General features: G+C 46.4%; 1 protein-coding gene across 2 annotated transcripts in view; it reads right to left on the minus strand.

The window, feature by feature from the left end:
- Window positions 1-26608, minus strand: part of VOPP1 (VOPP1 WW domain binding protein) — a 57066-nt gene that overhangs the window by 23440 nt on the left and 7018 nt on the right. For both annotated transcript variants that reach the window (XM_081079761.1, XM_081079762.1), the window contains exon 2: window positions 351-409. In XM_081079761.1, the coding sequence (XP_080935887.1) occupies window positions 351-409 (59 nt within the window). The remainder of the gene's footprint in view (window positions 1-350; window positions 410-26608) is intronic.

The raw sequence follows: 26608 nt of genomic DNA on the forward strand, positions 1-26608 counted from the left end.
GCTCAAGTTCAAAATTCTACGCCCACTTATTTCTCTTGCTCCTTGGCCCAGGAAGACCTAAGTAACCCAACACAATGTTGGCCTTGCTCGCATATCTTGTCCCTGTGCCCCATCACCTAGGAGCTAACACACATCACCAGAGACGGCACCCAGTATTTCACAGTGTCCTCAACGTCTCGTGCCTGAGCAGGCTGAGTGTCCGTAGGGAGGACAGTGAGCAGAAGTGGGGAAAACCAAGGGTGAAGGCCTCCCGAGACAGGGCGTTCTCCATCCCATAACCAGCCCTATTAACCACAAAAGAAACAGTTCCCAGAGAAAGACGTGACCAACAGAAAAGTGCAAACACTTACATATAATATGTTGGGTAGAGTCCTTCAAAATACCAGCAATGTTTTTTAGCCTCCGTACTCTGCAAAGAGAAGAAGAAAAACCTGATCAGTGGTATGTTATCTGCACATTGTTGAGACGATCTCACAAAAAGGAACAAAGAAGGACGAGTGGATAGAACTTAAAGTGTGAAAAGTAGGGGACTTGGGAGCAACGATTAATTAGGAGATTCACCCCATTGTGATTTTGTAGTTGTTTTATAAAAGGGGAAAAAAATAGGAAAACATCTATTTCCCTATTAGGGAAAGGCCATCTATTTCTAGCCTTTCATATCTCTGAATACACTGGTGTGACCAATTTATTTAAAAGGTAAATTAAAGACAATCCATTTTTTTAAATGCACATGATATTCCGATATCCAAAGAATGTTAGAAACAAACTATTACAAAGATTTCCACTTCCCCCCGATTTTCATTTCTGAAAGACATTTCCCCGCGTTTTAACCTTCCTAGATCTTTATATTTCAGAATATTGTAAAAGCCCTATTCAAATCACTGATCCCCAGTGGAGACCTGTGTCTGCCAGACCCTAAGCCAGGGATCAGTCGTCAGCGTGGTGGTGTCCCTTGCCCGCTCTCATTCCCAGGGATGAGAAAGTGGAAGGAGGGGGGCAAAGAAAGGCAATGGCAGCCTCCTCTGTGCTTTCCAAGGAAGTCAGACACTGGACATTCCGAGGGGAGGGCAGAGCAGGAGTGAAGCCATCCCACTGGCTGGACAACTCACACGGGTGCGAGCAAGCCACAGGCGCCAGCCACTGTGTGAGACTGCTAAGCAGAAACGCTCTGCCCTGTCTGACCTCGTCTTCTAAAATTATTCCACTCATGCCATCGTTGTTCTACAACTGCGCAACTCCCTACCTCCATGAGCGAGCGCACCGGCGTGAGTGTATATAACGCCTGTGAAATAGCACGGTACAAAGCCACCAGCAGCAGGACGACAGGGAAAGGCACAGTGACGACAAAGCTTTCTTGGAGCAAGGCAGGGCTAACTGTCCTGCCCAAGCACCGCCCTTTTTCCCACCCCAGCTCCCTGGGACGTGGCCAGGGCTGCTAGCTCCTCAGTGTTTCTAGCAGGGGTACGGCAATGCCCTCCTGCCCAGAAAGGACCCCACATCTATAGCAGGGCGCCCAGGGAGAGGTGAGTGCAAGTGTTATGTGTTACGCTGGCTACAGTGGATGGGTTAAGAAAAGCGTGAGAAAAAGTTTTGTTTTGTTTTTACGTGCTTTAAAGGCTCTCGGAAGCACATGTAGCAGTATAAAGTGACCCAGGTTTATCTGTGGAAGATGAGTTTAATTTAGACTGTGTTTGCTCCTGTCGGGCTCAAGAAATGAAGTTCAGACAGCCAAGGGAATCGATTTATTTTGGCAAGGAATAGGAACTTCAGGTCTCTGTCCCCCAATAACAATTCATTTCACTAGTCTGCTATGATAAGCTGATAAACTGGGTGTTTCTTCAAGGTGGCATTTTAGAGGTTTCCTCTTTACTCCCCATCACTGCTAGAGACAGGCACATTCTCTTGAAACTTGACACTGAAGCTCCACAAATCAACAATCAGCCTCCTCTAATGCTGCTTTTGAAGCTCAGGGAACACCAGAACTCAACCTGAAACCCTTTCCCCTTCTGCTGCCTTGGCCACTGCTACAGACATCACAACAAAGGCAGTCACACAGACCCAGGACACAGACCCAAGGCGAGGCCGGTGGCGCGGGTGGTGCAGGAGGGAAGTCCCGCCCTACCCACAGCCGCTACCACGGGATTTCCTTTAGTTTACGGTTCCCTAATCTGAAGCACCACTCGTTTGAGACCCCAGTACCACATCTCCTCACTCTTAAAATAACATGAAGCATGGACTTTTAGGGGTTTTTTTCCTTGGTGAATATTTGGAATACCATTTTATAGATTAAAAAGCTGGGGCCCCAAATGGGTGTCTTGCTCAAAGTCACAAGGTTTCTTTATGGGGGCAAAATGAACAGCCCTGGGTGTTTTCTCCTAGACTGCTCAACATCACTTTGAGGAACCGTCTTTGCCCACCTCCAGCTCCCCTGTATGTCCTGTGACTACAGGATGGCGGAAGAGGACCAGACGAGACATCAGGAACCCACTGCTGCCTCTGCAGTTAGCAAACTCAGGGGAAGGCAGCTCTCTCAGCTTGGACGTCCTCAGCGCTCAGCTGCCCACATCAGGGGTGAGTGTGCACATGCACAGGTGTGTGTGTGTGTGCACGGACAGGTGTGTGTGTACACGGACAGGTGTGTGTGTGCACACGGACAGGTGTGTGTGTGCACGGACAGGTGTGTGTGTGTGTACACGGACAGGTGTGTGTGCGTGTGCATATACACAGGTGTGTGTGTGTACACGGACAGGTGTGTGTATGTGCACATGCACAGGTGTGTGTGTGTACACGGACAGGTGTGTGTATGTGCACATGCACAGGTGTGTGTGTGTGTACACGGACAGGTGTGTGTGCGTGTGCACATACACAGGTGTGTGTGTGTGTACACGGACAGGTGTGTGTGTGTGCACGGACAGGTGTGTGTGTGTTGTGTGTGTGTGTGAGAATCTAAGGGGCAGAGTAACAAAGGCACTGAACTGTTAGCACAGCGCCCCTCCCAGACACTCATGTATAGCTGTTGGGAAGGAAATTTGGCAATATCTGGAAAACTACGGATGCATTTCTCTGTAACCACCATTCTCTTTCCACAAATACGGAATGCCATAAGGCATAAGGTTATTTATCGTGGCATTAATTCTCATAGCAAAATCCCGGGAATGATAAAAATGCCCACCCTTAGCAGACTGGTGAAATAAACGACACTGCATCCACACAGCGCAATACTAAGCGGCCAATGAGCATGAGCTCTGTCAGAACCAGTATGAAAGGATTTCCAAGATGCAGTGCCACCTGAAAAAGCAACAGTCATGTGCCACTTAACGACCAGGGTACGTTCTGAGAAATGCACCGCTGGGCGAGTTCATCGTCGTGTGAACATCCCAGAGCGCACACCCACACACCTGGATGGCCTAGCCCACTACACTCCCAGGCTGTGGTGGAGCCTAGTGCTCCAGGGCTACGAGCCTGTACAGCGTGTTACTGCATTGAATACCGAAGGCAACTGTAACACAATGGTAAGCATTTGTGTATCTACACACAGAAAAAGTACAGTGGAAATACAGCAAGAAAAGATTAAAAACAGTACAACTGGAGAGGGCACTGACCACAAACGGAGCCTGCAGGACTGGAAGTTACTCTGGGGGAGTCAGTGAGTGAGTGGGGAGTGAGTGTGAAGACCCAGGACATGACTGTGCACGACTGGAGACTTTGTAAACACTGGGCACTTAGGCTGCACTAAATTTATAAAACAACAGAAGATTCGATCGAGCACAAGCGGGAATGAGGCAATCGAGAGACGCAGTAAACACGAGATGTGTGAGGCTGCTGCCGGCAATGGGCAGCATGCTTTTTACAGCAGACTTCTTTTTTAATAAGTAGAAAGAGTACACTCTAAAATAACAATGAAACGTATAGCATAGTAAATACACAAACTAAAACATATTCACTGATTATCTTATCAAAACTATGTACTGTGCATACCTGTATGTGCTCTACTTCTATACAACCCGCAGGCAGAGGGGTGTTTACACCAATATCCTCAATGAGTGGGGTGCTGTCCAAGGTGCTGCACGAACAACAGGCCCTCAGTGAGCTCATAATGCAATATTCCTTCCATGTGTATAATGGAAGCAATAATAAACGTGGCCATCTATTTCTTGAAGAGAGCATAAAGAGAGGCAACGCACAATTTATAAACCATTAACAAAGCAGAATGTGCAGGACTGTGAGAAAAATGTCTACTGTCAGGGGCAATTCAACTGAGAGAATCTAAAATGTAAATCGGAAAGGCGTTGTAAGACATGTGGACTCAGGGAAGAATCCTGGTGGTCTATCATTCAAGGACTAGTTAACGTCCTTGACATTAGTCCATGTAGGTAATGCCTCCTAAATATAGTTATCCATCTTTAGCCGGGATCTAAAACAAACCCCAAAGAACAACCTCCAACAGTAACCCTCTTACCGACATGTTATTATTCTACACCTCTCCATACGCAGTCCAGGAGGACCCAGGGTGCTACTGTTTGATAAAAGGCACGTCCTTTTTCTACTCCAAGTTAAATGAACAGTCGTATCACAATAACATGCGGTGGACTTTGAGAGAACGGAAGCCATCTGTGACTTTGGGGTACATGGTAGTTAAGAGCAAGGGCCTAAGAGAGTCAAAACATGATAGGTTTTATCTCAATTTCACCCCTTCTCCTACTGTTTGAGTGTGTGTGGGGGGGGGCGGGTGCTATTTATTCACTTAAAGATCCTATTTAAATGAATAAACAGCAAACTGCAAAACTAACGCTGCACTAAAAGAACTCATCCCACCAACACCTGGAAGGTAAAGATCCTTATTTTCCTTATTGTGGTGATAGCATTAGCCACCCCGTCCTGGGGCCACAAGTCCACCATATGTCTCAAAATGGTGGGAAGTCCCGGGGGGATCAGCCTGATGACTCTTTGTCAAAGGGGACAGCCCCCTGCTGTGCCTCGGTGCTGCTTCCACATTCATCAAAAGCTGAGCTTGACACCCGCGCCGTGAGCTCTGGCTGCGCTGCGCTCCAGCCCAATTAGAGTGGGCATTTACACTCCACACAGACAGACTCTGAACAAAGGCAGCCTCTCGGATGCTGGCAGGTTCGGCGCTCAGGACCGCGGACAGAGGCAGCGGGCAGGGCCGGGAATCACCGCAAAAACACACGTAGGACTGACAGGTAATTATCTCAAGGTCTCGGAATTTCAAATAATAGGAATGATCATGCTTTAAATTCCTGTGTTGGAATTTTAATCAATTCCCTACGAGCTAATTAGTTAATCCTTGGGCTTATGGACCTCTGTTTTTCAGGAACGGCTAACTCTAAGGAACCTTGATTATTTTAGAAATCAGAGTATGAGGCTTCTCACAACCATCATTTACCAAAGGGAAAAAAAAAGCAGAGAAATTCTTAAGAAAAAAGAAATCAAAGATCTTCCAGTATCTTACAGAAGAAACCACATCAGCAGAGCATATACTGCCACCAAATAACCATCAGAGATGCAGCGTTGTCTACTAATATCTTGAAGATTCTGGAGACATGCAGGCAACCAGACATAATTAGTTCTGGCTGCATATCCCTGGGAAAATTCTGCGAACTCTCATAACTTACTCCGAAGAAAGTCCCTTAGTTTGCTTTATCTGCTTCAGTTTTTAAGAGAGGAAGGGTAGGGAAACAGATTCCTTCAAGGTCCTTACTTCGAGGAGGTAAAAATCCTCATCTCCAGGACAAGAAAATTAGTCAATAACCAAAATTAAAAGGCAAACAATAGAGGCACATTTTGAAATATAATAAGGTTAATGTCTTTAAATAATAAAGAGCTTATATAATTCAGTAAGATAAAAGCCCCAATAGGAAAAAAAATAAAATAGATAATTCTCCAAAGAAGAAACACAAAAGGTCAGGAAACCTACTTCGAAAGATAAAATTTATTAGTAATCAAATAAATGTAATTTATAATGACATGGTTTTAGCTATCAAAATCCAAATAGCCACTGATGATGAGAGCATGAGAGAAAAAACAGCATATAATGTGTGGGGAATATACATGTAATGTCAAGAGAACAATGTTTCAATACATATCAAAAAAACTTTAAAATGTACATAACTTAAACAGGGTTTACACACTTAACCCAAGAAAATAACAGTAACAAATGTGAATAGGTGTTATTAAGAAAAACTGGAAATAACCAAAATTTTCAAAATATGGGTTTAACAAAATAATAATATATCCAAAATACATGAGTAGGCAGATGCTATCAGATTGTAAAGAAACATATAATATGAGAATATTTTGCTAAGAAAAAATAAAGCCAATAAAACAGTGTGTCTAGGAGAGTATATTTCACATCATAGGAGAGAGAAAATAATATGGAAAGACAGGTACCAAAACACTGACAATAAATTGTCTTGTGGGTGGTATTAGAGATGATTCTTTTTTTCATGGTACATCTTGGTAATCAGTCTCCAAGTTTTCTTTATGGAACTCGTAACACTTTGTTTTAAATTTTCTATTAAATTTTACTTTAAAAAGCAGATCACTTATGGTCCAATAAAGAGATGGAAAGTATGTCTATATTAACCACCTGATGCTGTACTCGTATCCAGGTGGTTTTTAGTGGCATTTCCCTAATGACTAATGAGGAGGAGTGTCTCTCTTCATTCCTGCTCAATCATAAGGTAAAAATAGTAGCTGCCAGTTTTGGAGTGCCTCTTCGTATGAAATCTCACCTCACAGCATGACACCCGGGAGTCAGGCAGAATATATACTTACAAATGAGTAAACCAAGGTCTCAGAGAGGTGAATGAACTTGGCCAAGGCAACACAGGAAGCAAGCAGAAAGCTGGGATTTGAATAAAGTCTGCCAGTTTCTAACATCTGTGCACTTTCTCTGGTAGAGTGTAGATGCTGTGATTTCCGGTGCCCCCATATTCCATAATCCCCACTCTTTGGAACGCCTGTCACACCTCTCACAGGAAGCCAGAATTAGATTATTGTAGGTATTATTTCACTGTCCAGAGGAAACTACAATGATGACTGAAACCACAGGAAAGACCCTTCCTCCAGCCTCCTAAAATAGCCTTTTATGAATTGTTAGGGGTTATACCGTAAAGCACCCCGCAACTCTTAGCATTATCATTTACTGGCTCTCCAAGAACAAATAAAGGACAAACGTACTTAGTTAGCAGTTTTGCCAAGAAGACTGTTATCTCTGCTCAGAATGGCTAACGCACCAGGAAAAATCACAGCAAAGGAGCCCACAGCCCAGCCAGGGCCAACCCGGGAAACCAGCCTCTTTCACACTCCAATGAGAGTCCTCAGCTGCTAAGAATACTCAGAGGTGAAACTTCAGGGCACAGGCTGACAGGAAATGAATGCATGGGCTGCAGCCAAAAAGGTTCATGGAACACATTTTCCTAATGCCACAAAACTTCATTCATTCAAAAACAAAAAATTAGACCAAGGAGGTCTCTGCTGACCACTCCCAACACAGCCATGTGCGCCCTTTGTAATTACAGTGAGTTCAGGGCTGGGTGTCAACTGCCGCTCCCCTTCCCTGATTCTCCCCAACAGGAAGGCGGGGACAGAGCAGCCTCACTCACATTTGGGTCCCTCATGCTACCACTCTGCCTTGTGTGTAGAGGGGGCCTAATACGTTTGTTTAAAGAATGACAAGAAATATGCCCCGAGACAGGGCTTGGGCATGTGGTCTGAGGGACCAGCTTCACTCTCCATGTACTATGGTTACACTCCACTGACTTCGTGGCTGGCTGGGGCTTTGTTATCTCGCCCTCTTGATGCTGTTCGGGGACCTCTCACCCTCCACGCTCCCCCCTCCCCTATCTCTTATCCTGAGTATGTGGCCTGGGGTGGAGGACGGATGATAATGGCAGAACTCGGGTCTGAGAGGAAAACAATTCTTTATTTTAAATGTTGTAGACAGCCCTGGCTTTTCACCCAAAATGACACATTTCTGGAAGAATTATCAGCAAACGTTCTAGAGCTCTGTCTCTTAGCTCTGTCAGCTATCATTTCTAATAGCTGTCACTGTATCCTGCTTTTAAAACTGTAGGACGGAAATCGTTTTGTGCTTTTGCATTTTCTTAAGGGAGTGGGGGATGAGGAGAGAGAAGACAGGATGTGGCAGCACCGTTAAAAAGGGAAACACAAGCAGATGACACAAAATCTCGAACCTAGGTTCGCCCCCAGTGTCTGGCCGAGGGCAGGTGTTGAGGAAATGCTTTTGCAGAAATGTTCACATACCTTCTTCCTCCTCTGCCTGCTCTAAAGTTCTTACTGGATTTGACTAAACGCACTGCAGTTTGGAGACGGGCCCTGCTTTGCTTTCCAATTAAATCCAGGCAAAATTTGACACGGAGGACAGAGAACTCAGAAGTACACATGCTGTGGGAGGGGCTGAGAGAAACAAGGACTGACAAAATGTCACATGTCTCCCCAAAAATTTTTATGGGGGGGAGGAAGAGGGAGAGAATGGGAAAGCATGTGACATGTGGCAAGACTTAAGGGTAAAAGTGATATAAAAACAACACGCTGTCCGTCGAGGAACACCGACTGGCCTGGGTGCAGGGGAAGAGTGGTGACAGGCAGCCGTTCTGACCACTGTTCAGGCAGGTGTCACGTCAGCCACAGAGAAAGGGCACCCTTTCCCCACTTGGGTTCACGCAGGCACCCAGTTTCATTCTCAGCAAGACAGAAATATCCCTAAGTGCCCAGAATTGTAATAGGAAGTGAACCGAATGGAGTTCAGACAGTGTAGAATCCCCCAACTCTTCCAGCAGCACTGGGGGAAGGAGGCAGGTGGGGCCTGCCCACCAGCAAAAATGGATTTCTAGTTAGATCTGAGAAGTTTGGAGGGTTTACTAGAAATGCTAAGTAGTCAGAAGCTTCTGGAGGGAAAGGACTGGCCATTTCCTGACAGTAGCCGGAATGCTGATAGGGAATCAAGGCTCCTCTGGCCTGACCTGTTAGCCGCCCTGACTGGGAAGGGCTGTAAGAACCCCCATTCCGGACCGAGCTGGACCTACATGGGAAGGCTGCTCCCAGGAACTTGTGCTCTTGGCCTGCGCTTGCCCCCACTAATGGGCCCTGACACTCTGTTGGCAGCTCCCACTTGCTTCTGCTGCCTTCCTTAGGCCACACCAACGTTTGTATCCTGAGCGACCGGAGGACTCAGCAATGTCAGCAAAGATGGAGCCAAGCATGTCATTCCAAGTCCCCGTCAGGTAAGTCGGCCAGGTGGTTAGCTCACACGTTACACCCGGGGGTGATTTTACTCCCAGAGAGTCTACTGGAACTAACCCCAGCAGATCACAGCTACCAAGCCATCGGCTTTTGAGCAAGTCAGACAAAGTCACTTCGCACTCCAGTTTTCGGGAAGATAACATACCACCCCCCAGTGACACTCTTCTTTCTGAAGCCCACACTTTGGGCCCGGAAGCAGCAAGGTCAACCATCAGCCAACCAACGGCCAGAACCCATGAGAATATCCTGTGTGCAGTTCGGCGTCGCGCTGGGAGTCAGGAAAGACGCAGCAAAGCCCCAGTGACCTGCCTTTGACTAGGTCGCACGAATACAACCAACTACAGAATGACCCTAAATAAAACGCTGAGGCCCGATTTCACTTCCTGGCTCAGCTGATGTCCTCGTCCATCTGTTAAAAGTAGGTAACAACACAAATATACGGTGATGGAAGGAGAACTGACTCTGGGTGGTGAACACACAATGCGGTATATAGATGATGTAGTACAGAATTGTACACCTGAAATCTATGTAATTTCACTAACAATTGTCACCCCAATAAATTAAAAAATAAATAATAAATAAAAAGATTTCCCCCCCCCAAAAAAGTAGGTAACAACATCTTCCTCACTGAGGGTACCATAATGATTCAATGTGCTAATGTGTGTAAAAGTACAAAAAATGGGACTGCTCCCCCCAAGGCCATTAAGAAACACCAGCTCCTCCCACTCCAACTAGTCCCAACCATTTAAATGAAAACCCAGCTCTCAAACCACCCGAAACTTCATTCTCCCCAAACGCACTTAGTGAGTGAGTACTAACTGCTGTGGGCTCCACCTGGCACTGGGCAGAGGCCTGGATGAACCAGGGCCCTCATCTGCCCACATTGCCATTTCCCGTACCTCCTTCATCTCTCTCCTTAGCGCCTTTCCACCAGCCAGTGAGAAGGCCGCAAGTGCCCCACTAGGAAAACTACAGCTCCGAGTGGGGAGGCTCACACAGCCAGACCCAAAGGTCCGGCTCCAGCCTGGCTCAGTCCCACCAAACTGCGTCTTACCCTCACCACTGCTCCCAGAACTAACTCTGGGCTGTAAAACACCTCTCTTCACCGGCTGACATGGTGGAGAACATGTATTACTAATCCACGCTAGAGAGCATGTCTCCCGGCCCATCTCACTGAAAGTGTTTCTGGAACTCGGAATAGTGCCAAGTCTATTACCACAAACCAGAACGGGTAGGTGGTATGCACAAATGCCATCCCTTACACAAGCAAGCTGCACTGTGGACAGCTAGCTACGGGTTTTCCGCTTGGAACAGCCGTCTCTAACCAAGCTATTCCCTCTGTCTGTCTCCAAGCCCAATCAAAGATTTAACCACTGTCCTTCCAGCCTCCGAAGTAATACAAAGATGCAAAGAATAAATTCAGTACCCTGAAAGGAGTAATATGTTTGGGACCTTTTCTAACTTAATTCTCAAGGATCATCTCAAAATCAGAACCTGAGCCTTTCCTGCTGAGCTGCACCCAAGCCACTCACAGGGAATCATGTACAATCGAAAGCCTCATGATTCCACAGCCCAGCTGAGAATCACAGTAAATTGTGACCTTTCACAGTTTAATGACAAACGTAACAATCCAACTGTGTGCAAACTTGCAGAAGAGTGTAAGACAGTTACTTGCCCAAGAGTTTCGACACCATTGTTTAACAGCAAAAAGCTAGAAACTAACTAAATGTCCATCAAAAGAGAGCTGATTAATGAATCATGATCATTCCTACAGAAGAACACTCTGTAATTCTCAGGGGAATGCAGTGGGTTTGGGGAAAGATCTCCAAGAAATATCTCTTACCAAAAAAAAAAAAAAAAAAAGAAGATGCGGAACATTGTGTATAACATGATCCCATCTGTGTATTTTTAACGAAGTATCTGAGTATATATTTTTTTTAAAAAATTCATTGTGCTGCAAAAGAAACTTAACAGTAGCTCCCTTTACAGAGAGGGTCTAAGGTTAGAAGGTAAAGGGGAGGGGAGAGGCCTTCACATTCTGTTTCGTAACTTTTTAAGGCAAATACATGCATTTATTTTGTTTAAAAAATTAAAACCATCAAATCAATTATCTATGAAACTAGGTAGCAAGGTCAAGATAGATGAAATCCTCAGAAATTTAAGAATGCCATTCCATTTGGTATTCACTCCTTTACAACAAAGCTTCAAGCACACTGCATTCAGTTTCTCCCTACTCCTCTCTCTCCCTGCCCGTCCTTAAAGCAAAACTAATGAGCTGTGAAATGGCCAAATGTGAAGCCCAAAAGAAGAGAAACAAAGGCCCTGAATAATTCATACGGGATAATCAGCTTTTCCATGAGCAAGAGCCACAGCCTACACAGACCCGGCCATGGATGGAGTTCATGTTCTTTCCTAACAGAATGTGAGGTCTTGAAGGAGGACAGGTTCCCAGGTATTCTCCCTTCCAGCCCTGGTCCTAGGACCACAATGGCCATAGACGGGCTCAAGAAATGGTTGCTGAACCTACTACACATACAGCTATACAGAACAACCAGGTGTCAACTAAAGGTCGCTGTCACTGATTCAACACCAACAGGAGTTCCCAATTTGAGGTGTGGCGAGGGGAGAGATTTTTTCAGTGAAAACAGCTCAATTGTGAAACACCTAGGCGGGTGGAACCGTGAGGCTGAGACAGCTGGGCTGTGAGGCAGCCTGGGCAGAGAAGCCCCCGTATTACAGCTCAGCTTAAGTGTTGCAGCTCATCTGGTGGTTCACCCCCAGCCCATACCGCAGCTCCAAAAAGGGAAATGCAGTCTCCCTTGGCAACTGAAAGTGTGCTCAGTGGAAGCAGTGGTGAAGCCGGCTTATATAGAGAAGTGCCTGCCCCCATTCCGATCGGTCCATTTCTAAGCAAGTCCTCAGTGTGATTGGTCCAAATAGTACCATCCTGACTGGTTGGAATGGAGGTACTCTGATTGGTTGGTGAAGACGCAAATGGGGCTATAGTGGCACAGCTCCAATTGGATGGGAAAAGTCTCAGTCCTATTGGTTGAATTTCAATCCTAGGAGCTCACTTAAAAGGGTTGACTCAGCTGGCAGGAGCACAGTGCAGGAGGCTTGGCCACCCACTCTACTCTACGGCTTTTCCCCGAAATGCAGCATGTGTGAGAGACCTCTTCAAACAATGGCCACTAGGCTCTGGTTATAAATTTGAGTCCAATTAACCATGAGTAATCCTTTTCAGTAGGTATAGTCTTCTCAGGGTCAACATGGGGCAAAGTATACTTTATATATACTGTATTTCGCCGTGTATAATGCCTACTTTTTTGCCCAAATTTGTGAGGGAAAACTAAGGATACACATTATTCATGGGTAGTACTGATTCCGTATCTACATGAATGTTTTTAATTCCTTTATTTATGTGTATGAGTTAAAAATGTAACTCTAGAAATCAATAACAATATCCATATGCAAAATAATACGCTGGAATACAATAGTCAGTTTTGATGAACTCATGAGGAACTTGCAACGACAAAGAGTTCTTGGCCTTTTATGATGTGTAAATATCGTAAATTTGTTACTGGTACATAAAATTTCTTGTACCTTGTATCTATTGTGTTTTGTAATTACTTTTGTTACATAAAATTCCTTGTATCATAATATGTTAAAAAATGCTAACATTCTTTTATAATACAAAAAACAAGTACCTAAATGTAAACAAATAAAAAATTGAATTAAAAAATTAAAATGAAAGATTTTCTTCCCCTGAAAGTTTGGGTCAAAAATGTGGCTGCACATTATATATGGCAAAATACTGTGTGTGTGTTTGTGTGTGCCTGTGTGTGTGTGTGTGTGTGTATGCGCACGTAAAATTGGACGCACACACACACAGCACCGCCCCCCCCCATGTAATGGAATAGCTATTGAAAAGATCACTAATGAATTAATGCAGGTACATCCCACCTTAGAAAAAGATCATATTTCAAAAGACTATATCTAAATTGATGATTTAGAATTTAGGATGCTTTTTCTCACTGAATTAAGTGAGAAACTGAATTAACCCTGAATTCAATATGGTATCTGGGATTGGATCCTAGAACAGAAAAAGACATTAGTAGAAAAAAATGGTGAAATTCAAATAAAGCCTAAAGTATAATTAACATAATTATATCAATGTAGATTTCTTTTTTAACAAATGTAGCCTGGAAGTATAGGATGTTAAGTTAGTGTAGATTGGGTAAGAGGTACACAGGGACTCTATATATTAGCTTTGCAACTTTTCTATAAATCTAAAATTATTCCAAAATTAAAGCTTGAATTAAAAATGAATATACTATACAAAAACAAAACAACAATAAAAACCTAAATTAAGGCCCCCAGATTTGAAATACAGAGGACAGAAGTGGGAGTGATGGAGAAGGTGGCAGAGGGCCTCCAGGCCAAGTTGGAAGGGCTGCGGCCTTTATCTGGGGATGTCAGCAGCCCCAGGTCAGCTGGAAGGATGCAGGTATAGCTCCAGGAAGTAGTGGCTGTTTGGATGTTATTCCAATGCTCTCACCAAAGGCCTACTAACGTCCAGTCAAACACTGTCCCATCTCTCAGACTGGGGACAAAGACAAAAGACCCCAAGGATTTCACAGGTAACAGAATCCCAGCAAGGCCAAGGTGGCATCCCTTATCGAAGGTGGGTGACTTCTGAAGAGCAGCAGCCAGGTGACATGTGTGGCTCTTTTATCTATGATGCCACATAAAGACTGAAGCTAGGCAGGACATTTTGGCTAATTTTGTAGTGAAGTCCTGTTCTCTGACATTCAAGTATAGGGGTCTATAATTTAAACTTACATCTCTTTATACCAATAATTCCTGCCAGCATCTTGGGAGTTACAGAATCATGTAAATTCCAGAAACAGCAGGAAAATACCTTTAGAGAGACCTCTGAACGCACAGAAATGAGTGCACCACTCATTGGAACTCTTACTAGAAACTGAGTTGAGAATGTTCATCTCCAACCGGCCACCCAGGGACGTGTTTTGTTTGATCCACAATAGCTTTTTTTGTTGGTGGTGATATTTTCTTTTTTGGGGTCCACAATAGCTTTAAGATAAGGAAATGTTACAGAAAAATCTAGAGGTCCAGATTTTTTGTGAAAATAAAAATCTGTCAACCAAAATTAATTTTAGACTTTGAGTAAGGATAAAAAGCATTTATTTGAGCAAAAGGAGGTGACAGATTCACACAGTAGCAACCCACTGCACTGTGGGGAAAACAAAGAAAGGCAGGGTTCAGAAAGGCAAACCCCACAAAGTATAATTATCTCATGCAAATGCAGGATTCTGGCCAGGTTCACAGGGATTGGTTAGTTTCAATATGCAAATGAGGGGACAAAAACATGTAGCAGTTGTTTGTCCAGGATGTTTAAGACTTGGCCTTGACTGAATTTAGCAACAGGTTAGCAACTTGTGAGCAGCTCTAAGTGGTGAATTAGGAGCGCCACATTTTTGGGGTTTTTTTTGTGTATGTCTCCACTTTGTAATTATTGCACGATTAGAATGCATTCATTTTGTGTCAAAGTAAATAAAGCTAACGTTTGCCCGACATTTGAAAGTCAGAGATTACATTGGCTGGAAGGATCATGATAGGCTTCCTGGCGAAGGCTGTGTTTGAAATGAGAACGGAAAGTTGGGGCGGGGGCATTCCAGAGGACAGACAGTATGACCAAATGCAAAGGGGCACACGCACATTCTCGTAGGGAAACTGCCGGTCTCGTCGGCCAGTCACCGACCTGGCTGAAACAGCCCCAAATGTGTGCAGTACCACATCGGACTCTGAGCACTCCCCAAGCATATACCAAAGGGCGATTATGCCATCCAAGCGAATGTCTAAATGCACAGAGGGAGGAAGGTCCGAGTCCTTTCTCTTAGGAAAACATTGAGTGGTGGGGAGGGGAGTCAACTAGACTGAGGGAGGGCCCTGGCTGTCCTTTTCATGCAACAGGAGGGCAAACAGAGACCCCACTGAAGGCCAAAATGAAAGTTGAAGCAGGAGAACAAATACAAAACGGGTGTTGGACTGACAAAGGGTGGAGAGGTGGGCAGGCAGCTCTGGGAGCCAGGTTAGGGACCCGTGAAATGGCAGGAAAGGAAGCAGTGGGACCGTGACTGTGGGGTCTGTGCCTTCTGCTGGTTTTAGCTTGCATCCCAGGGGTGAGGCCGTCCATTAAAGGACAAGAAAGGCGGACAAGGCAAGCACCTTCTCGACTTAAAAACGGCGGCGAGAGAAGGGATACAAAAGCTCTGCACAAAATGCCTGTCCGCCCCAGAGCTAAAAGCCTTAAAAGGCTGTTCTCTTCACACTGTCTCTCAGAAGGGGGTGGCAAGTATCTCCCATCTTAAATTCAGTGGTTGTCCTTACCAGAAAGCGAATGACACATAGTAAGAACAGCAGCCACCGTTTACAGACATTTATCATTTGACAGACTCCGCACTCACACAGGAGCTCCAAGCTCACATACCTTCCGCAAGCCAAGCATGATTTCCCCAGTGCCATCAACAAGCCCAGGAAAGCTAAGTGACACGACCAAAAAGGAAATGCTGGGATCAGGTCTCCAAAGGCTCCAAAGTTGCCCTTTTCCTACCACATTGCATCACCTCCAAACATTCGGTGACGCCCAGGTGGTGACGGCCCCGCTCCCTCCTAAGGCAGTGTCTGACCCACCAGGTCACTGCCAGAGGGTCTTCATTTACGGAAAAAAGTGGAAAGGTGGCTGGTGGAGCCCTGCTCCCCCAAGAGACCTCCCAGAGCCTGACTCATTCGACTGTCCTAAGCCCAGAGAGGTGACAGAACCTTACGGAGACAAGACACAGGATTCCCTCGACTGCACCACTGAAGCCAAGTTAAACATGATGCACGCTGCTGATTGCAAACTGCTGATGAATGTGCACACGCTCTAGGCCAGGCCGGCAGCCTTTTGTCTACGTTTCAATGTTGCTGCTGCAGTAAACATGACAAAGCTTAACCGCATAATTACACCTGCCAATCTTCCCCAGATAACTCAGACTTGGAAAAATTCTGGGAGTTAACCGTCCAGGCATACGAGTTAATGATGTCTCATAACCTCGCTCACAATGTCTGACTGGGTCACACGACCAGGAGGCTTTGTTAGAAAGCAATTACATCTTGTATACTGATGAGCTGTAAATTTGGGATTCGAGAATTTTTTTTTCCCAGAAAGGAGGGGTTTGGGGACAGTTCCTAATGCAGTCCCTAGCGATTAGTCCCATGCCCAGCAGAATGCAATGGGGATGTATTTTCATTTCCACTTTTGCAGCAGTTGGGAGGAGTCAGGGCTGGCTAGTGGAATTCTCACCAGTAAAACCTTTGTAAGGGGCCTGCTTCCAAAATGGGGGATGTCAAACTAGCCTGGGGGCCACAGGGTGCTTACCATGAATATACACCCACACTGTTTGGCTGTGAACTCCAATTTATCTACAGCAAAACAAATAACGTTTAGATCACAGATCTAGGTCTAACAGCTTTGGTTGGGTTTACATAGTTCCTTTAAAGAAACCAATGAGACAAACTGGGGGGTCAAAAGTAGATACTTCCCTCGTCCCTATCAGGAGCCCCCAGCCCGTCCCCTCCCCAGCCACCCACTGCCCCTCACACCACGGCTATGTCATACATCACCACAGTAAAAGGCCCCGAGTCCGTTTGACGGCAGTGGTATCACTCTGCTCCCTTCTTCTCCGTCCTACACACACACACACACACACACACACACACACTCTCTCTCTCTCTCTCTCTCTCTCTCTCTCTCTCTCTCTCTCTCTCTCTCTCTCTCTCTCTCTCTTCACTCACACTCTTCCTAGGCCTGGCAGCCAGGCATCATTTCCTTCCAGACCCTGGAACCCAGAGCAGGGCTGTTCCTGACTCCACCCAGTTCAGCATCACAGGTTACACACTGCACAACTCAGGGTACATCATCTAGAACGACTACCCTGTGACAGGCATGTCCTGGAGGGATGTGTGTTGGCAACCCTGGCCGCTACGTACTCTGGTCAGAGGTCACAGTCTTGGGCCGGCCCGGTGGCTCAGACGGTTAGAGCTCCGTGTTCCTAACTCCGAAGGCTGCCGGTTCGATTCCCACATGGGCCACTGGGCTCTCAACCACAAGGTTGCAGGTTCGACTCCCGCAAGGGATGGTGGGCTGTGCCCCCTGCAACTAGCAACGGCAACTGGACCTGGAGCTGAGCTGCGCCCTCCACAACTAAGACTGAAAGGACAACAACTTGACTTGGAAAAAAGTCCTGGAAGTACACACTGTTCCCCAATAAAGTCCTGTTCCCCTTCCCCAGTAAAAATATCTAAAAAAAAAAAAAAAAAAAAAAAAAGAAGAAGTCACAGTCTTGGCTGTCTTTCCCTCATACCCACTGTGATTTCCAAAACACAAAAGCTTATCCAGAACTGTGATCACTGGTCAAGAGGAAGGGCAGAGACCTGTTCGTGCAAAGCCTCCTCCTCGCCCACTTACTGCTGACAAGACAGGCTCTCAGATGTGTACAGTGATTACTTAATTCTCACACTTAAAACATCTTGTGTCTGGCACCTGGTTAGGGAAAGGGCGTGGCGTCAGAAAGGCTGGGATGGGACAGCTCCACCACGTACCCCCTCAGGAACTAACAGGGCACGGGTGAGTGCTGTGACTAAGCTAAGGGTGGTTGGAATTTTAGGCCCATGGATGTATTTCAAGTAGGGAAGTGACAGGTTGGTTAGGGTTTCAAAATGTCACACAGGCAGATGGAGGAAGGTTGTATGTCGGCAGGAGGACTGAAGCAGGTATAGAGAACATGGAGGCCTGGGAGAGGAGCATTCTAGAAACGTAAAGCAGGGAGAATCAACAGGACTTGGGGACTACAGAGGATGCAGAAAGGGTGGGGCTGGAGGGGCCCCAGGTTACTGCAGTAGTGTTCTGGGGGGGGGGCCACTGACTGAGACAGAATCCAACGGGGGGCGTTTGGTGAAAGGTCACTCTGCTACAGATACAGGATCTGAGAGACCTCTATGCTACCCTGGCGGACATTTCTATTAGACAACTGGGTCAATAAGGGCTGGAGCTCAGCAGGGAATTCTTGGGCTAGAAATGGAGACATTAGCATAAACACTGCCAATGAAGATTTAGATGTGCATGAGATTCCCCAGAATCTTTCAGAAAATGAGGAGAGGAGGAAGTCCTCAAGCAGGCTTAGGACATGTCAAACAGCTAAGGTGCAAACAAGGGGCCTGAGACGGCGATGGCGAGTGCCGAAGAAGGCAGGGCCACTGAGAAGGGGACGTTCTGCTGTGTGCTGGGCAGGAGAAAAGCCGGCCAAAGGTTATCTTCCAAACGAAGTGCTATTTTCAAGTTAAACCATTCATTCAAACGTGCTTTGAAGCCAAAGGACAAATCCAGCTGAAATGTAAGTTACACAGAGAAACATACTTTTAAAAATTATTGATTTGTCTGCAGACTTTGGAGAAGCAGTAGAAAGAAAAGGAAAGCAGCAAAACGAGGAAACTGGGAATGGAAGGCAGGGAGGGGATGGAGGGGGCAGGGGCTCTGTGTTCACATCCAGCTGCTGAAATGCCCCCATAGCCTACTGGTTGGTACCGCAGCTCCCTCCCTTCTCCCCAGCTCAAACACCTGCCCCTGAGGGATGAAACTGCATAAAAGTTAAGATGTTGACTTGTGACAATCCCTAATCTTTAGTGTCTCAGTTTCCCCACACATAAACACTAGAAAGAACAACTCTTATCACTTTTTACTGCACTCGGGACCTTTGATAAATAACTTCTCAGCCTCAGTTTGCACATCTGTACAGTGGAGTGACAATACTTACAGTTACTGTGAGGAACACAAGTATGGTATTGTCAACCGATGCCTGCCGGTGCCAATTCAATGCCCAAAGGAATCCCTAATTTGGGGTGTGGAGAAGAAGGAAACTTTATTCAGTGCAAACAGCTCAGCTGTGGTACAAACAGCATGGCTGTGGTATGTACAGCAGTGTTACAGCTTAGTAGTGTTACAGCTCAATTATGAAGCAGCACAGCTGTGAGGAGACCCTGGTGGGGTGGTCCTTGGGTGAGGCCTCCCTCCAGCTAGAAACGCTCTGCTCTGCACCAGTCTCTCCACCTTGCTATGCCCCGCCTGCTCTTCTCCATTCTGGTCTGGCAAGACACCTTCAGAGTTTTGTTTCCAGGGAAACACAGTCTTCAGTGGAAAGGGAAAATGTGCTCCTTGAGCCAGAGGGGAGCTGACTGATATAGAGAGAAGTCCCCACCCCTGGTCCCTGATTGGTCCACCCTCATGCAAATGAGGACTACAAATCCTCACAGTTTGATTGGTTCGAAAGGCACTGTCCTGATTGGTCAGAATGGAGCTGCTCTGATTGATTAGTCAGTGAAGACGCTGATGGAGACATAGCTGCACAACTCCGATTAGATGGGGCAAGTCTCAGTCCTATTGGTTGAAACACAATTCCACGACCTCCTTTATAAGGGCTGGCTCGGCCGCAGGTGCACAGTGCAGGCAGGCAGAGCCGTGAGACGCTCGGTGAGAGGCCCTTGTGTAGAAACGGCTGCTAGGCTCTGCTTTCACCTTTGAGCCCAGTGAGCCATCAGAGCCCTTCTTGGTCATTCTCGTCTTCTTCAGGGTCCACAGGGTACATCTAGAACAGCGCCCAGCACATGTTAGGTGCCAAATAATATCCAGTTCTTAATGGTGCCATTTGAGGTCAGTATATATTGTTCTAGATGGCACTCTTGCTAAGTTTCAAAGTATGGAAAGCTCTGTAGGTATGAGCTCCTCCTCATTTCCCTGCCCCACACCTCATTATTATAGTAGTAATGGCCAATTATTTTCACACGAGCAGCATGCCCTTGGCTGAGAACATAATACTTTATAAGTTTGAAAAAAAATGTTTTCACTCACATAATTCCTACTTACAAAGGCCTTCCAGGGACTATAACCCTATGGATATAAATGCTGCTTGTAATGAAATTCTTGCAATGAGCTCTACAAATACAACAGTGTGAGGACACACACAGACAGAAGATGTTGGCTATGAGCCAGGAGGAGGCCCCCACCGGACCATGCTCGTACCTTGATCTTGGACTTCCCAACCTCAGGACTGTGAGAAATGAATTCCTGTTGTTTATAAGCTACTCAGTATGTGGTATTCTGTTACAGCAGTCCAAACCAACTAAGACACCATCCAAACATGAAACTTGACCCATCCAGCCCTCCCCTGTGCTTCAAACCCATGGTTGATCAATTTCAAAACTGATTTATAAGATACTTCCTCTTTGTTCTGGTCGCAGGTCGTTGTTCTCTTGTCAAGAGCTTTGAAGCGTGCAGCTGCACTTCCTGAGATAATCTCTCTATATATTCATTGCCTCCTTGTCTTCGCTGAGCACTTGACTGTCGGAAGCCATAGAAATCCCCAGGCCTTGCCTAGGCAGAACTTCCTGGTCACAAAACCCAAAGCCCGCGCGCGCCAAACCCAGAGCCCGCGCGCGCCAAACCCAGAGCCCGCGCGCGCCAAACCCAGAGCCCGCGCGCGCCAAACCCAGAGCCTGCCCATTTCCTTGTACCTCATATGGCATCGCCCTGTCCTAGCCTATCAGCCCGCGACAAATACCTCGCCACCCTATGACATAGCATATCCCACCCCCATCTGACATAGCTATATATATAACCCGCCATCGTAATAAAATTTTGAGGCTTGATCAGATCCCTGTCTTGCCTCCATTCTTCGCGTCTCCTGTCTCCCCCTTTTTTTCATCCTCAACAGGTTTCTTCCCCTCGTCCCACGTTGCATTGTCCTGCCGGTCGGGACATTTTGGCGCCCAACGTGGGGCACGAGGTACGAAGATTCTATGAGGACACCTACTCTGGAAACCGCCGCGGCCCCCCCCCCCTCCCTGAGCCTCCACGGGCTGGCTTCTTTCGAGCCCACGCAGTTTTCACTCGTGGGACAAGACTCGAGGGCCTCCCCGGCGCGAGTGTGGCTTGTTTCGAGCCCGTAAGGGACAAGACTCGACAGCCCCCTCGGCAGTAAAAAGGCTCGTTTGGAGTTCACGAGGTATTCACCCGTAAGAAAAGACTCCAAGTTTGCCCGACGTTGGAGTAGCCGCCCAGCGAAGGACGAGAGATTGGTGAGTAGGTGATTGACATGGGACAGGAGTTGAGTTCACATGAACTCTTCCTTAAGGGTATTAAGGACTCTCTCAAGATGCGGAGAGTTAAGGCTAGAAAAAAAGATTTACGTGAGTTTTTCAGTTTTGTCTCTGATATCTGCCCCTGGTTCCCCCAAGAAGGAACGATTGATCAAAAATATTGGAAGAGAGTTGGAGACTGTTTTAATGATTACTATCGGGTTTTTGGACCCAACAAGGTCCCTGTATCGGCATTCTCATATTGGAATCTGATTAATGATATCCTAAAAATACATTCCTCAGACCCAGATGTTAGAGAGATCTTACAGACAGGGGAAACAGTCCTAAAAGAGAGTTCCCGCCCCCCTTCTGTCTGCCAATCTGTTTCAATAGACATGCCAGAGGAACCTAAAAAACAAGCTGATAATCAGGAAGCCTCTGCCTTAGAGAATCACCCATTAAAAGACCCCCCTAAAATCTACCCTTCCCTTTTGGCCTTTAATAATCAGGACCAGCTCTCCCCAAGAGACCAGATAGATTTAGAGGAACAAGCTGCCCGCTATAATAAAAAAGAAGATCCCTGGGGCCTCGCCGCGCCAACCTTGCGCGCCCCTTCACAAAAAATACATACCCCTCCCCCTTATGTCCCCCCTCAGGAACTCCCAGCATTCTATGAACCAGTCTTAAACCCAAACCCACCCCTATTCCCTCAAGACACCCTAGTTCAAAACACCCCATCCTTAACCGATCCCATTAGGCAGGCAAAAATATCTTTAACCCAAGAAATTTCTTCTCTTAGAGAGACACTCCAACAAAAACGCGAACATATGCAACTCCTAAAGGAGCTGCATGCCCTTGAAAAAGAACTTAAAACCTTAATGCCTAACCAAAGCCCTGAAAAACCTCAAAAAGGCCCAATACTTAATAAAAAGACCCTAATGACCTTTCCAGTTACCCGCAGCCAAAACCGTGGCCCACCCTCTCAAGAGGATACAATGGAAGAGACTGACAATGAACCCCCCGACTCTCATAATCCCCCCTCGGCCGATGAGGCCTCTGACACAGAAGACCCAGAAGATAACACTCCCAACTCCAATGGTCCCACTGGCCAAAAATATCACCGGCTAGGCATCAAACATATTAAAGATTTAAAAGGTGCAGTAAGCTCTTATGGCCCGACAGCGCCCTACACCTTGGCAATTCTTGAAGGTCTCAGTGACCGTTGGCTCACACCCAATGACTGGTTTAAATTAGCTCGTGCCACCCTTTCTGGGGGGGACCACGTCCTCTGGCACACAGAGTTTAAAGAAAACTGCCGAGAGATAGCACAGCGCAATAGTGAAAATAGAACAACAAGATCATGGACTCGGGATAAATTACTAGGAGAAAAACCCTATCATACCAATGAAATCCAGGCAACTTTTCCCCCGGGGCTGTTAGCTCAAATTCAGAACGCTGGTCTCAAGGCGTGGCGCCGCCTACCCCCAAAAGGCTCCGCTACCACCTCCCTGGCAAAGATTCGTCAGGGCCCCGAGGAGCCATATTGTGAGTTTATCAGCAGACTCACCGACGCCGCCGAACGGTTGGTCGGAGAAGGCGAGAACGACAGCGCCTTTGTTAAACATTTAGCCTATGAAAATGCTAACCCCACTTGCCAGGCAACCATTCGCCCCCACCGTGGAGGCAACCTTGCTGACTACATTAAACTATGCTCAGGGGTTGGAGCCTCCCATACCTTGGGACTCGCTATCGGAGCCGCCCTCCGAGACTTTGCCTCAAACAAGCCTCCTAATCAACAATCTAGATTATGTTTCTCCTGTAAACAACCTGGACACTTTAGTCGAGATTGCCCAATAAAAAATAGAGGTCCACAACCCCAAAATTCATCACAGCCCCCACCGACACCCTCCAGACCAATGCCTTAAAGATAATTCCCCCGTTTGGGTGGACCAATGGCCACTACCTGAGGAAAAGTTGTCCACAGCTTCTCGGTTAGTGCAGGAACAATTAGCGGCAGGACATATAGAACCAACTACTTCGCCATGGAATACACCCATTTTTGTTATTAAAAAAAAGTCTGGGTCTTGGCGCCTCCTTCAGGATCTCAGAGAAATTACTAAAACCATGTTCTCCATGGGAGCCCTCCAACCAGGCCTCCCTTCCCCGACAGCTATCCCAGCTAACTATCACAAGATTATTATAGACCTTAAAGATTGTTTCTTTACCATTCCTTTACACCCCCTGGACAGAGAGCGTTTCGCATTTAGCCTGCCTGTAACCAACTTCAAGGGTCCTATGCAGCGCTTTCAGTGGAAAGTCCTCCCACAAGGCATGGCCAATAGTCCCACCCTATGCCAAAAATTTGTGGCACAAGCTGTGGATCCTGTTAGAACACAATGGCCCACTATTTACATTATTCATTATATGGACGATATTCTTCTAGCAGGAAAGACCACCACAGAGGTACTCCAATGCTGCCAACACTTAACTCACAATCTTACCACTTATGGACTCCAACTTGCCCCCAATAAGATCCAGCTCAAAGACCCCTACTACTATCTGGGATTTGAGCTACATAATCAGTCCATAACCACCCAAAAAGTCCAACTTAAAACTAGTCATTTATACACTTTACATGACTTTCAAAAATTTTTGGGAGATATTAACTGGCTTCGACCATACTTAAGGCTCACTACAGGAGACCTCAAGCCCCTCTTTGATATTCTTCAGGGAGACTCAGACCCTCTCTCCCCTCGAGAGCTGTCGCCTGAGGCAAAGGGCTCTCTTCAATTACTAGAAAAGGCAATTCAACAACAACAAGTCACCTTTCTATCCTACAAACAGCCCTTCTCCCTCATTATTTGTGCAACCCCTCATACACCTACTGGGGTCTTATGGCAAGATAATCCCCTCTTCTGGGTTCATTTACCCTCCTCCCCGTCTAAGGTCCTAGTCACATACCCATCCCTGGTAGTCAAACTTATTAAGATAGGAAGAGAAAAAAGCCGACAACACTTTGGCAGGGACCCTGATCAGCTCATTCTCCCCTACACTAAAGAACAGCTTAATTGGCTAACCCAAAATAACGATGACTGGATCATTTCCCTTACATCATTTCAGGGCAAGATAGATAATCATTATCCCCCTAATAAACTCCTACAGTTCGCCAGACTACATCCCTTTGTTTTTCCAAAGATAACAGCCACTAAACCATTACAAAATGCCGCCTTGGTTTTCACGGATGGGTCTTCTTCTGGCGTAGCAGCATATGTCATTAACTCACAAAGATTTCAGGTGCAGTCTCCATTTCAGTCTGCCCAACTTGTTGAACTTTATGCCGTTATAAAAGTGTTTAAAAAACTACAGGAGTCACCCTTTAACTTGTACACTGATAGTGCCTATATCGCCCTGTCTGTGCCCCAACTAGAAACAGTGCCATATATCAAGCCCTCTACCAGCGCTGCCAAACTTTTTCAACAACTACAACATCTCATACTACAAAGACAGACCCCATTTTTCCTTAGTCATCTTCGGGCTCATACTGACCTCCCTGGACCCCTTTCACAGGGCAATGCTATAGCAGACAATCATACCCGCTTAGTATGTCCCTTAACCTTAGATCCTATAACGCGAGCCACCCAATTCCACAACTTACATCATGTCAATGCCCACACACTTCGCTTGTTATTCAAAATTACCCGAGATCAGGCTAGACACATTGTTAAAAGTTGCTCAGGGTGCATAACCTTTCTGCCTCTTCCTCACCTAGGAGTTAACCCAAGGGGCTTACTCCCTGGACAAATCTGGCAGATGGACATTACACATATTCCTGAATTCGGCCATTTAAAGTATGTACACGTAACTATAGATACCTTCAGCGGCTTCATGGTTGCCACCCTTCATGGGGGCGAGGCTACAAAAAACATCATAGCCCATACCCTCCAATGCCTTACCACACTAGGAAAACCTCAAACTATAAAAACAGACAATGGACCAGGGTATACCTCCCAGGCATTTCAAGCCTTTTGTGCTCAATTCCAAATCAAACACGTCACTGGCATCCCTTACAATCCCCAAGGCCAGGGCATTGTAGAGCGAGCCCACCAGACACTCAAAAACACCATCAACAAGTTAAAAACCACCACTGCCTATCCGACCAAAGGATCTCCTCGTAACGTTCTCAGCCATGCATTGTTTACCCTTAATTTCCTACAACTTGACGCTCAGGGAAAATCGGCTGCCGATCGCTTCTGGCACCAAGAAACAAAAAATCAATATGCTACAGTTATGTGGAAAGATCCATTAACCTCCAAATGGAACGGCCCCGATCCAGTCCTCATTTGGGGACGTGGGTCAGCCTGCATTTATGATTCTCAGGAAGGCGGCGCACGATGGCTGCCAGAGCGTCTCGTTAAGCCTGTCAACACCCCAAATCCAAATAACACATAAAGACTCCAGGGATATCTTCCCTGAGAAAATCTCTCTCTCTTTTCACAGGACATAAAGTTCTTCATGGAGCCCTTCACTTTGACACTCTTCACATTCCTCATCATCCCCGTTTACGGAGGGTTTGGGCCCCCCGTAAGCCGCGAGCAGCTATACAGACAGCTCTATGGCAACCCATGTGACTGCCCGGGAGGCACAGTGCCCAGTGGATACCTCCGTGCCCACACCGAGGAGCCAGCCCCACAAGGACAGCTTTACAGGAACGCTGCTGCTTCTATGCTAACAAGTCCGGGATCGTCCGAGACAAGATCAAAAAACTACAAGAGGACCTAGTAAAAAGACGCAAAGAACTCTTCGAAAACCCACTCTGGACGGGTCTCAACGGACTTCTCCCCTACCTGCTCCCCACCCTTGGCCCCCTCCTATGCATCCTTCTCTTAATAGCCTTCGGACCATGGGCTTTTAGGCGCATTACTGACCTCATTAAAAACCAAATCGATGCTGTTTTGGCCAAACCAATCCAAATCCATTATCAGCGGCTAGCAACAGGGGACGGCCTCGAAGAAGGCTATCTTGGCTTCCTCCCCACGGGGACGACATAATACTAAGGGTATGTCTACTCCCCCCACGAGTTGGGGAGGGGTATGGGCACCGAGGTGAGTGCAAAGCAAAGCATTTGCAAGGA

This window comes from Rhinolophus hipposideros, assembly GCF_964194185.1.
Source record: "Rhinolophus hipposideros genome assembly, chromosome: 18".
In the NCBI taxonomy this organism is placed as follows: Eukaryota; Metazoa; Chordata; class Mammalia; order Chiroptera; family Rhinolophidae; genus Rhinolophus; species Rhinolophus hipposideros.